Below are 14,413 nucleotides of genomic sequence, written 5' to 3'. Positions count from 1 at the left end.
TTTTTGTGTCCTTGGTGAGTTTGTTGGAATCCCAGTAATGCAAGAAGACATGTTAAAAAAGTCAGTTTTTCATAATGGGGCCCTGTTTAGTTTTACATACAGTAAGTAAAGAATAAATTCAGTTTTCCAGCTGCTGCATGGTCAATGTTGGCCTATTTTTATTTTGCACCTGAAACCCCAGTAGGTTTCATCAAAGAGTGTCTTGAAAGGGAAAAAAAGACTCTACTCGACCCCACTTGTAACTTAAACTCGATTATATCAGCACCAGGAGTAAGTGGGAGTACTTGTAAAAGACTTCCCTTCTAGGTCACTTGCTGTTTCTTCCTCTGAATAATACAGAGAAATATAGAGTTTAGGAAGTAAAAGGCAGGCGGGAGTGGGCGACCAAAGCGGTGGTAGCGGCCGAGAGAGCAAGAGACAATGACAGCAGGAGTGTGTTTTAAATGGAGGTCAGGAACAGAGTGAGGTTTCAGGGTCGGGGAGCTTTAGAGGAAAAGAGTACAGAGGGGCTGGAATAACATAGTGAGTAAAAAAAATACTCTGTTATTCCATGTCTTGAGGAAGAGTGCACAGGATTCTCGCAGCGTTTTAGTGCCTTCACTTCCTCTTCACGCTAATCTCTTCATTTCAAGGTCTGCTGCAAACTCGGGCCGTTAGACTTGTGCTCATCTTCAGTCTGTCACTGTAAAACGGAATGCAGAACTCTTTCAGAGTTGCTGGTGGATGAAGGACATGAAAGTTGTCAAAGCATCAAAGATGTGTTTTGTAGCCATGTACACGGACCAGCCACTCTTTCATAGTTGCATCTTGATGGCTGTCATACCTCATGGAGACTACTTTCTGCACACCTTGGTTGCAAGCACTGGTTATTTCAGTTCCTGTTGCCTTTCTATGGTCTCCAACCAGTGTACCCACTCTGACCTCTGACCCCTGACATCAGGGGTCAGATGGTGCGTTTTCCCTCCAACTCACTGGATATTTTCTCTTTTTTTAGAACCTTTTCAGACCCTTTTCTCTGTAAACTCCAGAGATGGTTTCACCATTAGACCAGCAGCAGGTTGTGAAACACTCACACCAGCCCGTCGGGCACCAACAGCCATGATGCGTTCAAAGTCACTTAAATCCCTTTTCCTCCTCAGTCATGTGCTCGCTTTGAAGTTCAGCACGTCTACATGTCCAAAGGCGTTGAGTCATTGCTAAGTGGCTAATGAGCTATTTGTGATTGTACGTTGGTGATAGAACATTGTACTTACAATTACAAGAATGTTGCACTTATATGTCGGGTGGGTGTAAGGTGTTGATGAGATTGATCTGATAAATTAGACCATCAACATGTCATTGTGTTTTTGTCACTAAATTGTACTCAAGTGAAAGTGCAGTCTGGTCCACAACTTTGCTCTCTGCTCTACAGGATGAGTTTTTTTTTCCTCCTGCTGTTTTTGTTGCGTTTCAGTAACATCTCTTTCTGTTTTCCTCACCAGGACAAGGACTGTTGTCTCAGAGTGCTTTGCAACTCAACAACCAAGACTCATATGCAGCTGCTGGTTACCATAACAGCCAAGGGCTGGAGTCAGTGACGGGTCGCCACGGGCAGGTTGGAGGAGCCGTTCACATCTACAACCAGGTGAATGTTCTTGGCAGTAACAGCATGACGTCTACTTCCTGTGTTCCCTGAAGGGTTTGGACACAAGATGAGGTTTTGCTTTTTTTTTTTGTGCATGAGCAGTTCCATGCAGAAACTACTTTGGATTGTAGACTCTCCCAGCTACGAAACATGAGCTGAACTGTGTAAAAACATTTAAAAATGCTAAATCCTCAAGCGTCATATTTCAACATTGTTTAATATTTATTTCATTTAGTTTTATGGATCACTATCTTATATGACAAAGGAAACCTTTCACCTCTTTCTGCTCCTTAACCACTCACTTCCACCTCACTATGAACCTCAGATCAGGCAGTGCTTCTCCTTATTACACTGGATTGTTTTGTTTGTTTTGGTAGGGCCCATTGAAGTCGGTGCGCGGTTCGTTAACTTTACCGTTATTCCCAGCTGCTACTAAAAACAACCCAAAAAAAACCAAAGCCTGTTGGGACATTCAGCCCTACAGGGTGTTCTTTCTAGGGCCAGTTTGTTTTACTGAGGCTCTGGAAGGATCGCATGGTGTTTGCAGGCGCTAAGTGGCAGCAAACCAGAGAGAGTGCACGTTCGGCAAACGGCAGTGTACATCTCGCAACTGTCCTGCAGCCAAGTCAGCCTTATGCAGACGTTAGGAGGGAAAACAGGCCGTATTTGGGTCAGTTACTGCTGTGGCACTGATGAGCGCATTTTTCCACGTTCAGTTATAGTGAAATATTTAGCCTCTCCACAGAGCTGGTAGCTGTAGGATAATGCAATCTTTGTCACCACAAGACCAGCAGTGATTGTTGCGGGGACGAAGACATTGTGATGCCTGAAATGTTGCTCGGTATATTCAGTATTTCTGCCCAGGGCATCGCTATTGGACAACAAAAGCCACAGTTGGTATGAATCACGTGGTGACATGATTTAACATGTACAGTATTGTTAAAGCAGCTGTAGGTAACCTTTCGACCATAAAATTATGATCCCAAACTCAGTAAAGCGGTAAATAACCGATTAATAGGATCAATGGTGCCGCCTTGGCAGCGAGAGGTGGGGGTCGGGGGGTTGTGCCGGCTGTAACTGCACTGCGTAACTTTCAAGCGCGACCCGACACGCCGGACGAACCACGATACGGCAACGTCACACGTTTATTTAGAGGCAGTCTTCCGTACTACTATTACAAATACAGAAGATTGTAAAATGACGGAATGAAACCCAATAAGTAACCTCGATGAAAGGCGAAGTAATAAAAGTGGTGTTGAACGTTTGCTACGACGTTATTGTCGTAGCAAACTCGTAGCACGCTCAAGTTGCCTCGAGCTGCTTTAAAGGAATAGTTCAACATTTTGGGCAAATTTGCCAATAACCCCCACAATCACCAGTAGGCTCATTCCCTTTGAATTATCAGTGCCTGTTGTTTTGAGATACGGTGGCAGAGATGTGAGCTGCTCAGTGAACACATTCAAGGTGAACGGTACACGCCTCCCTCCCTCAAAACTCATCAAATACACAATCCATGAACAACTCCAAAACGCTCTCCTTTGACCTGCACATTCAACATGATAGGATTTAAAAAATGATTGTATACATAGCAATACATAGTTATCCAAGACAGTGATACATGAAGCAAATACTCAAAACTACTTTCTTGGGGAAACCACTGGCAGTGCTGGATTTACTTAATTGGTTTTTAGCTAAAAATAAATAACTAATAATAATACAAGAAAGAGAAAGAAAGAGAGAAATCCCTCTGCCACGCAGCAACATCTGGAATGCACCTCCAGCTGTGCATGTCTCATAATGTTAGATGATTATTTTATAGCTATGGTGAATGTGCTACTTGTTGTTTAAAGTGTTTTGGAGTTGTTGGATCGTGTATTTGATGAGTCTTGAGGGAGAGACACCTGTACCGTTCACTCCGGTACCGTTCACTCCTGTTCTGTTCACTGAGCAGCTCGCTTCCCCCCCCAGAACAAAACAGGCACTGATAATTAAAGCAAATGGACCTACTTATGTGCCTGCAGGGATGCAAGCAACACGAGAATGTGTGCAAATGTTGAAATAATGATTCTAACAAAAGACAAATTCTCAGTCTGGTTCTTTGAATCAGATTAAAACATGGAGCTCATACGTGCTTATATACTTCTACCCAGGTCTTGAAAGCCAGCAGTGAGAGGTTGCTCTTACAGTGTTTGAGGATCTTTTCTGGACCTCACCTGTTTAGACCTGAAATTGTCTGTTGGAGAAGCTGCTGTTTTCTGTCTGAACACAATTTTTATTTTGCTGCCAGTGTAACTTCTGTCAGCTGCAGTGTCGGAAACCCTGAGTTTTTTTTTTTCCTTTCCCCTTTCCCATCACTGTCCTCACTCTGACTCACTCCTCACTCTGGCCTCACTTAGGTGACATCCAGTCGTGCCGCCGCCCAGTTGGCTGGAACAGACTCGCCCTCCCAGTCCCAGAGAGACTCTTACGCCCAGCAGGCCCATGGCAGCGCCTTCCATATGCCCAGCGAAGGCGGACCTGCACCCACTGGAACGTCAATGTATTACTCCTGCGCCACTCTGCCTGCACAGGTATGAATCCCCAGGGAGATCAGTGAGACTGGGCCTCACTTGTCGTCTGACAGATGATTTTCTCAGCTCTTCTCAGCCTTGAATTACTGGTAGAATTGGTGTTTTTAGCTGCTTTCACTCCAGTGGAGGTTACTATGGATCCGTGTTATTGATTGTGTCGTGTCTTATACTGAGAGGTGATGCCTCGCCTTACTGAAGCCCCTGTCTCCTTAGAAGCAGTGAGTCACCCCCAGAGGCTCCGGTCACTTTAGTAGGCGAGTTTGTACCTTGAACTTTGCGGGAGCGGCTTGCATTTTTAAAACGTACATTTCAAGGCCAGTAGAAAGTCGCAGACTTGGCAGAAAGCATTTTTTTTTTTTTTTTTTTCCCACTTTGAAATAAAAACATGAGCCACATCTGCTTTTCATTCATGTTCTGTAGCATTAAATGAAAATCTTCTAGAGCCACACAGGAGCAGTGAAAGTAGTGCCTTGCAAATGGATTACATGAAGCCCATAAACTGGTATGTGATACATACCGAAACACTGTCAGTTCCTGCTGACAAGCAGTTATTTATTAACTGCTAGTTTATTACTTTTAAAAACTTGACTTGAAATTGCCTCCAGTAAACTCAGAACAACAAAAAAAAAAGTCAAGCGGGAGCGGAGAGGCCTTCATTTAAACATATTTAGGAGCATAAGCTTGCTACCCGACATAGCTTTCCACTTTCCCCTGCAACTGGCCCCGTAACTGCCAGCATCCCATTAGGGCTGCGGTGCCTTGTCAAGTTGTCTACCAGGATATGAGCTGCTCAGAATTATTGGTCCAATTAACAGTCCAGAATTATCATGTTGCAAATGTTCATGTAAGGTTCTTCAATGTGGCTTTTACTGGCCTGGAAAGCAGATGGTCTTCAGCTTCTGGACTGTTGGTTGGACTCAAAAGCAAGCATGACCTGGGTTCATGGGACGTATAATAAGATGTTTTTCTTTATTTGTGTAACTGTTTTCACACCTTTTTAATGTGTAATCTAGAGGAGCCTTTAGCAATACATTAACCAAACATAAAAGAAAATGAATGAATGAAAATCTTTCCCAGGAAACCTCATATTTTACCCCTCTGTTTATACTCACTTGTAAGAAGGCACTTAATTTTAAGGTGTCATGCAGTCTCTTAAAACCAAGAGCCCATTAGCTCTATATAGCTGTCAAGTGAATCGGCCAATATGAATGGTTGTTGTCTGCTGCAGCTGAAGCAAAAGTGTGAAAACGGATCAAAGTCACAACTCTAGCAATGAAAACAAACTTGAGTTGCTGAAACCCCTGGGCAGACTGTAAATTGTGTCTTATAATTTATCTGGAAGCAGATTTACTAGAATTGTGACCATTTCTTAGAATTGGATGAGATTAATTAGTAGATTCGTCTCTGCAGTGCCTTTTGGCAGCACTTTTCCAACACAATGGAGGACTTTGTAAAAGTTTGCCTTTGGGCTGCGTAATAGTGAGGTCTTAGTGATATTTCCCCTGTTTCCTATCATGAAAATGAATGTTGAGAGTACAGCGGGAACTTCATTTGGCAGCCCGGAGCTGGCAGTTGCATTCTGAACGCAGTCATACTTTCACAATATCTCCGAGCTCCTCATCAGAATGCTCGCCCAGATAAGACTGCCTTCCCTGAGGGCGGAGAGATGTTCAGCTTTCTGAAAGTAATGAAATTAGTGTGAGGAGCGCATGAATATTCAAAGTAAGCGGCATCCTCCTTTAATGAAGTAAACTCCTTTATTCCAGCGTGTGAGCTCCCCTTTGCAGGCGGTTGGATCCCCAACCAAGCTCCAGCGCCTGGGCCCAGCCTCCTCGGACATGCCCAGCTATGCCACTCTGCAGAGGGTGTCCTCACCCAAGCAGTCGCCCAGTCGACTCGCCAAGTCCTACAGGTGGGTCTCAGTCTCTCAGCACTTTCTTCCCCTTATTTAATGTATGAAAATTGCTTTAAAATCAAGATTATTATTTTATTATTATTTTGGTGGCAGCGTCAGACCTAGATGCTAGCTTTTCCATGGCTTGTCTTGTTTCATCATGCTTCATGTTGGTGGGCTGCAGTAGGAGTCGGTGTGCAGTTTGAAAGTAACTCTTTAAAGAAACTATCCATGACTTTCAATGCTACTGAAAAACAAATGCGTGCAAAGTAGAATAGAGACTAAATTAAAAAAAAGCATAGGCTAAGAAATATGCTTGGCTACCACACCATAACCAGGTGCATCACTAAAATGAAAAAAGTAACATCTTTGCTGCTGGGACAAGCTGAAAGTGCTGTCATTGTCTAAAATGGCCAGACTGTCCATGGGTCCAGTGCTCCCCGCTGATCAAAACTTTCAATAAAGTTGCATATTTCTGCAGAAGCACTCACACTGTGCAGAAAAATGTTCAGCCAAGGACACACAGCCTTGTGTTGAATTCTAAATGAAATTTTTTCATTTTCAAAATATTTCAAGACAGAGAAATAAATATCTGGACAATTGTTGACACGTTACATTGGCATCAGTTTTAGGTTAAAGCAACCAACTGCAACTGACACCCTTCCTTCCTGCAGCACTTCGTCGCCCATCAACATGGTAGCGTCGGGCGGCAGCTCCTCCTCCCCGCTCCAAATGTCGGCGTCCCCAGGAGGAAACCACACCTCGTCGCCCATCCACCAGCTGAGCTCGGTGGTGGGAAGCTACGCCACCCTGTCGCCCACCAAGCGCATGCTGCATCACATCGGGCCAGACACCTACAAGATTTCCCACGAGCTGTTCGCCAATGCAACCCTGAAAAGGCCTGGTAGCCTGGCAGGTAGAGGTCAAGACCATTTTTATTACTATCGTTGTTGTGATTTGCATGTGTGTAGATGTGATCGTGTTGTGGCGACTCTGTCGGTGGCATTCGCATGTTGCACCACTCTTCCTCTGGGTCTGCAATTGCAAGGGATTTTGAATTTGAACGGCAATCTGTGTTGATCCATGAACACTGGACATTCACACATACTGTACGTTCAGGTGGTGTTTTTTTTTTTTAAGTCTTTATTTTATTACTCTATTGTTTTAAATTCGCATACTTTAAGTTTCAGTTCGTGAATCAACTTCTTGAAGGCCAACAGGATATTCCTCAGGCCGCCCCATTATGTGAGTTAATGCTAGTCAAGATCACATGAATCCTCTTTAAGCCGTCGATATGCATAAGCATGCATGCCGCAATTAAACGCAATATACAGATTGCTGAAAGTTGATTAAATCGGTGTGAGGGCTGATTAAAATTGTATTAGCTGTCTGTTGTACTCATGATTTCTAAAGAAGTCTTTATCAAGGCTCGGGTTCTTACTGATGGCCCTCAGAAACGGTTGGAATTGCCACCGTAAGGCTGCATTTCAGGTATTTAGAGAGCGGATTTGGCCAAATGCCTACAGTGCAGTACACACTGGGTGTTTTGGGGTTTTGTTTTGGTTTTTTTTAATCTTATTTCGCTTTGGATTTTTTTTTTTAAATTAGCACTTACATATTCACAGCACAAAATGTTCATTGCGAGAGAACAACACGTTTTTTATTTGCATCAAGTTTGATTATTTTCCACTGTATTTCGATGCCGTGAAAGCATCATCATCAGTCAAACTCCCAGGTGCTATTCAGGGTCAATAGGCTCCTGGTAATTTCTCCTTCTCTTTCTCACATGGGGAACTAAATAACGCAAAAGGACCTCAAATTGTCCTACTGACATCCCAAACTACATTCAGAACTGATGGTGATCAGTATCACCAATGTCACTATCGCGTATCGCACTTTTGTGTTTTTTATTTGTGACACATCCAGTGCCTAATGGCTTTAATTGTCATCAGTCAGTGAAGCTCGTCAGTCACTATTTCAGCTGTCTGAGGCTTAATTCTAATTTATGTTTTGTTATTACAAAAAAATTATATCTGCTTGGTTGTGAAACTCACTATTTATTCATTATACATTCACTTATCAGCACAGCTGAAGAAAAACCTTATCAAGCAATGCCAGTGTTTTCTCCTCTGAATAGTGAGGATGCTATCTGTGTTGCTCTATTGCATGGTTGTAACAGTGCACTTTTATACCTTTTGGCAGCAGCTAAATGTCTTTATATTCTGATCCAAGTGCCCCACATATTCCTGAAGAAGTAAATAAATGAAGACATGATGCAACACCTTCAGGCAGAGATCCTATTACGAATGTTTAGTGTCACACTGTCGCTATATATCAGTCTCTGCAGGGGCCACCAGGTCATGTTTTTACTTCACTTTCTATGAATCTATTTCAGGGAGGGATAAAAAATAAACTGTCAAGTTGCTTTCTCCATTTTCGGCTCTATGATTTCTTACTAATGAAATACATTCCATCCCCAGAGGCCCAGCCTCCTCCGTGTCTACTCCTCTGATCTCACACATCCCCTCTGTTTCACAGGCTCCAGAGGCTCCTACAGCAGCCAGCACAGCCACCTGGGCTCTGAACTGCGGCCTTTACAGTCTCCTGAACACCACATCGACCCCATCTACGAGGACAGAGTTTACACCAAACCTAACCTGAGAGGACAAGGTGAGCGCAGAGAAACCTGACATTAAACTACAAGGTTTGTTCTTCGGGGTGTGAGGAGAGCTTTCCAAACACAGACTGTGGATATTGTATCCCCGAGGGTTAAGACGGCGTGCAAGTATAAAAGCAAATATTAGTAGTAATATGTTTTATATTTAGCTTCCCAAGCCTTTACACGGCAGGCACAAGATCTTAAACGCAATGACTGACTCAGCCTAAAGGCGTGCAAGTATTTTGATTGATTATATTTAAACATTTCTTTAATGTTGTTGTTTGACTTTTAACTTTACATCATGATGTCAAGTGGGAAAAAATGGGAAGTTCCCATTATATCATAAAGCATTGCGTGAGATTTTTCTTTTAAGAAATTCAAGCAACAGTCAACCATTTAAATATGTGGAAATCGAAAGACATGGTCAGTTAGTGGCCAAGGGAAATATAATGAGACTGTTTGATAGTAAAGATGGCAAATAATAATAATAACTGGACAGAAGTGGACGCTTTAAGGACCAGTAAGACAGCAGTGATACTTCAAATCTCAGCAGTAAATGTGAACCTGTAATGCAAAGGTAATGACTCTTCCAGTCAGTGATCAAGCAAGTCATAAAAAAAAGTGTGTCTTTGTGAGAGACAGTCAAGAGGTAAATGACGTAATTAAGTAAACTAACAGCTGAAGTGAAACTGTAAACGCGCCGTTCCCTAAATAGCCCGGGGTTATAAATAGCTGCAGCGTGCTGTAAGTGACCCCTCCAGCACCGTCTAAATTTAAAAAATCGAGTAAAAGTGAGCATAGATCAAACGGATATTGCACTGCTCACTGAGAGGCAGGACAGGCAAAGACACACCACAGTCCAACTTGAAAGACGGGCAATTGGAGCAGCGCTGTGCAAAATTAAAGGCTGCTTTACATAAGCATTTTTTTTTTTTTTTTTTTTTTTTGGTCCCATCTGATGATGTAGCGCTATTTACCAAATCAGGTAGGCAAATCCAATTGGGGTCTCGATGGCAATTTGTCCCTCAGTCACAGTCTGTTAACTAATTAGTTTCAAGGCTGAGTCTTAATCTCAATTAATCCCATGGGTGTTAGCTTGGGTGCTTTGAAATCAAAGCAAATCAGCCATGTCCTAAAATGTTGTTGACACCAGCGCTGCCAGTTTGGTGGTGAATGTTAGAATTCAGAGGCCCCCCCTCCAAACCATATATGTGCTTTGGAGGGGGCCCCCTACAGGTTTCATTTTTAAGAAATTATGCTCCAGAACTTGCAGTTCTGAAAACCATCGCTTTGTGATGTCACAAAGGGCAACGCATCTTCCCCAGTTTAGTAACAACACCTCTAGTCAGATGTTTACTCTAGCTTTTTTCTTGGCCCCAACTTGGGTTTGTCCCTTTCCAAAAAAATGCAGCAATATTTTGCTTCAGTATTTTGTGTGAGGCTTTAAACATAGGGCTAAAAAGCCATTTTCTTTGAGGTCATTGAATTTTGTAACTGCACAAGATTGCTCTGCTGCAGTTGGGGATTTGAAATAAATATCTGAAAATGGGTCTAATTTGTGACCCTCTGTAGTCTATGGTCACAAATTGGTCAATTTGATGCATCACAATCTTTCATCACCCTGTTCATCACCAAGTAGTGACGTTGGGTCTTAGTCACGACAGGGAATTACTGATTGCCGCTGCCTTCATTTTTCTTACTCCAACATGGGCTCCTTCTTTCTCCTCTTTCTTTGCAACACAAAGTAGCTGTCAAAGCGTTTGTACGTTTCAAGGTCAGCTCCGATAGCTGAAAAACAGGTAGACGGCGCTTCACACCTGACTTCACATCACAGGTGAATTTCTTCAGGCATTTTCAAGATCCCCACAGTGGTGCAGCAACACACACACACACACACGCAACTGCACGCAGATTGACCCGGCTCATATTCCTCAGAGCGAGTCAGGGGTATCTGTGTTGACTATGACCAAGCTGCTGTCTGACAAGAAGGCAATTCTACTCTCTGTTTGAGTTGGCGAAGGGGCTTACTGAGTTGTGGTGAGGGGGTTGCGAGGTCGTGATGTCTTTTTACAGAAAGACTAAATTACCAAGTGGCAAACTGCCCCCAGTTCCCAAAAACTCACCGTGAACCAAATCTAGAAATTCCCATTGTGTGTTTGTTCGACATGTAGGGCTTTGTGAGCTTCTGGTGGTTTAGCTGTTTATACAAGCATACCAGCCTTGAATGACTCTGGTGCCTTCTAAAACACTGGCAGGAAGTCTACTTTGTAATTTGTTGCTTTTTGGACAAAAAAAGCAAGTCATTGCAAAGAGTTGGAAGATCTTCCTCTACTCCCTGAAAATGTTACTCTCTGCTAACATTAGCTGGTTGTTGTCTAAAGCTTTTCCTGTCTTTAAAGTCATGACACCATGCCACCACTTTAAAGTTAAAACTTGCACTGCTGTTGTTTGCCACAAAGTGTTGATGTTGATGTTTTTCACCTTCCATGTAGTTATTCCTGAAACTTGCTTGTCCTAAAAAACAAGCAAGCTGCACTTAAACGGGAGCCTTGATCTTTTGTTTTATGTGAAAATGCATCATTTTTAATTTTGCATCATTGTACTGTGTGACCGTTTCTATTCACATTGTTAATTCTGTGTTGAAACTCTTTTGAACTCGTCTTTACTTTTTGTAACCATCTTCTTTTTTCTGCTTTTTTTTTGTCTTGTGCTTCTTTTTGACCCGCTGGTGCTGGTGTTGTGGTTTTGTTTTCATATATTTATGTGGATGTGCATCCTCCCATGGGCGCTCGTGTTTGCTTCAAATGTGGTTTTCGCCCTTCCTCCCGCCTGTCCTTGGCTTCATGAAACCCAGTGGTGAACCAGTTGTACCAAGAGGTCCTCAACTATCTCCTCTTTCCCCACGCTCCTCTTCCTGCTTTAGCCCCGTCCTCCCCTGGTGTCGACCCAATCCCTTTGCAGCGAACAGGAAGCCAGAGTGCTGTCGGCACCTTTCAAAGAGGCAGCTTCGCCACGGGGGCAGGTGCAGCCGACTACGCCAACCCGTACCGCACCCTGCAGTTCTGCCCGTCCACTGAGTCGCCTTACAGCAAATCGGGGCCTGCACTCCCACCCGAGGCCGCTCTGGGTCGGTCCCCGTCAGTGGACAGTATCCAGAAGGACCCGAGGTGAGACGACACGTGTTATTTTGACTCAAGCTTGTCAGACACTCAATATTCAACTCCCCTTTTTCACTTTCACAAAACTTACTGAAAGCCAGATTCACCATGTGTACTGAGATGATGCCAGAGTGTGCCGACTGTTTTAATAACAGGGTTGTGACATTTATGTAGTGTTGTGTAAAGTGTTGGTGCAGTTGGAATATGTGCCACTTGCCAATAGACGGTTCAGAATAGAATTGCTTTGTCATCATTGGTGGAATCTGGCCTTCGGTATAAGATACACATCATGCCACATCCTTCACACTCCTGTCCAGTTGCCCCAGTGTTGGGACCTCCTTAAACAGGACATGAATACCTGCACGAACTCAACTGAGACATCAAAACTTAAAGTTTGCCTAGAGCTGCATTTATTGTTTAAGTGCGTGTGTGCGTATGCGTGCTTGTGATTGTGTGTGTGTGGTGGAAGAACAAGGGACTGCGTAATCTTTTTTAAAAGTAATTTCTTTGTTAGAATCAAGTGTGAAATACTACACCAGTTATGCCTTGGGTGTTGTCTTTTTTCGCCTCGGTTTCTGACTAATAACTCTGCAGACGCACAGTCACAGATAGAAGCAGTCTTATTAAATCCTAATTAAAGATGAAGTGTCTCTCTTTGTGACATTTCCGCTCAGGTGCGAACCACTGAAATGCTTGTACTTAGTCGTCGTCTATATCGTTCTATCTATTAATATATATCTCAATCGCATCAGCATTTGGAAACTCAAGAGCTCTCAAGACCGTTGTTGATGCCATTTGCTCTTTCCTCCACCCATTGTACAAGTGATGACTTCTCTTTGCACGTCGGAATCACATTGTCACATTTGTCCAGCTCTCAGCTCTGGCGTCATTGTGTTGTAGCTTCCAGCATCCATGCATCCTGCCCCGCTACATGGTGATTGCATGGCACTGTGCTTCAGCCCTCACGACACGCACGCTTACACTTGAGCGCTGGCTCTCCAACAGAGTTGCTGTTGGCACTGGCTAAAGGGAGGGTCCCATGACTTGGAAAGATTTTAGAACTTTTTGGAGAAGCTGAAAAGGGATCATTTGCCTCAAAGCAAAGTTTTTGCCAATTTTGCAACTTGCAACCATATCTATGCAGGCTTTTTTTTTTTTTTTTTTTTTTATCCAAGTGACGGTTCAGGAGATTCTCAGATGGGTAGAATTCCACCCTGTTTACATGGAAAAAAATAATTATCTCCGTCTATGAAACTCAATCATGTAGCTTTGTGGATTAGAATAAAGATGATGGGTTCATGGCTAAAATGCCAAATTTGAGTGAGCTGTTTTATGCCATCAGATCTTTTCTTTCTGCAACCAATACAAACAGACCAAGACCATCATCAACATGAGTTTGCCTTGTGGGACCTATATATATTTGTTCCAGCTAAAAGGGGATTGTACGAACAGAAGTACATTAAAAAAAAAAAAAATAATAAGATGCCAAGCTACTTCTAATCTCACATTTATTTGCTATAAACAGCAACTGCAATGAAGGAAGGAGTGTTTGGGACGATGCTCAGCTGTGGCTTGATGCACCTTTGGCGTTGTGTGACTTGAAGACTTTTTGGATAAAAAAAAAAGTCTAAAAGAACTCAAGTTATTTTGGATTCAGCCCACCAATCACATATGTTTGACATCAAAAATGTATTTCACCAGCATCCATTAACTTGCATTCCCCCTTACTTTGGTCATTATTCAAGTGTAAATGTTGCCTGTGCCAGATTTCAGTCCTTTGTCTATTAAGAATCGGATGAAAGAAGCAAACGACAAAGAAATATACTTACATTTACATATTAATAATGGCTTAAAGTGGTTGCTAAAATTTAACGGTAAGCTGCACGTTTTTCTTATGACTTACAAGTGGACCCTAAAGACACATACTAAATACATTTCTGACCTTGTTTGCAGTTCGCTAATAGTCATAATAATGGGCTTAGCATCTTAGATGAGCATTTACTCACCACAAAGTTTCACATGAAAAAAAAATTGGTTTCATTTAAAAGGATAAATGAAACACTTATGGACATACTTGCACATGCACACCTGTAACAATTCAAATAAATTACACAGGAAGGACAGTCTCATCTGCTGTACTGTTTAATCGCAAGGTCTGCGCCAATGACACTGGGAGGTAATCTAGGTTTAATTAGGATTTAAAAGAACTTTGTGACCTTGTAAACTGGGAGATAAACCCCATTCTACCACAGCAAGTCTTTGTTTTTCGCCTTGCCCTAAAGTAGTCTGATAGGTTTTGCAAGTTTTCCCCGGATGTTTAAAAGTCCTGCACAAAGCACCGTCCATGGCTTCAAGAATTGGAGACAACTTGGCGAAGCCATACAGTTTTTAGGTTTTCTTTTGTTTTCCTTGACCCTCTCTTTACCCAACACATCCACCACCACCACCACCACCACCTGCTCCCAGTGCATGCCCCTCACCCCGACCACCTTTTGAGCCATTGCCTGA

At 42.8% G+C, this 14,413-nt stretch overlaps 2 protein-coding genes across 9 annotated transcripts in view; one reads left to right on the top strand and one right to left on the bottom strand.

Moving 5' to 3' along the window:
* The window catches only part of toe1 (target of EGR1, exonuclease), a 314,622-nt gene that overhangs the window by 244,083 nt on the left and 56,126 nt on the right, over window positions 1-14,413 (bottom strand). The gene's annotated exons all lie outside the window — the stretch shown is intronic.
* Window positions 1-14,413, top strand: part of ctnnd2b (catenin (cadherin-associated protein), delta 2b) — a 142,430-nt gene that overhangs the window by 77,857 nt on the left and 50,160 nt on the right. For 5 of the 8 annotated variants that reach the window (XM_076031560.1, XM_076031562.1, XM_076031561.1 and 2 more), the window contains 6 exons: window positions 1,482-1,624; window positions 4,021-4,194; window positions 5,961-6,106; window positions 6,763-7,010; window positions 8,627-8,758; window positions 11,671-11,914. In XM_076031560.1, coding sequence (XP_075887675.1) covers window positions 1,482-1,624; window positions 4,021-4,194; window positions 5,961-6,106; window positions 6,763-7,010; window positions 8,627-8,758; window positions 11,671-11,914 — 1,087 coding nt within the window. The remainder of the gene's footprint in view (window positions 1-1,481; window positions 1,625-4,020; window positions 4,195-5,960; window positions 6,107-6,762; window positions 7,011-8,626; window positions 8,759-11,670; window positions 11,915-14,413) is intronic. The other 3 variants (XM_076031565.1, XM_076031564.1, XM_076031558.1) reach the window with 1 other exon arrangement.

This window comes from Nelusetta ayraudi, unplaced genomic scaffold, assembly GCF_046127955.1.
Source record: "Nelusetta ayraudi isolate G7.1 ecotype Tasmania unplaced genomic scaffold, CSIRO-AGI_Nayr_v1 ptg000033l, whole genome shotgun sequence".
Classification (NCBI taxonomy): Eukaryota; Metazoa; Chordata; class Actinopteri; order Tetraodontiformes; family Monacanthidae; genus Nelusetta; species Nelusetta ayraudi.
This window is presented reverse-complemented; position numbering and strand designations above follow the sequence as displayed.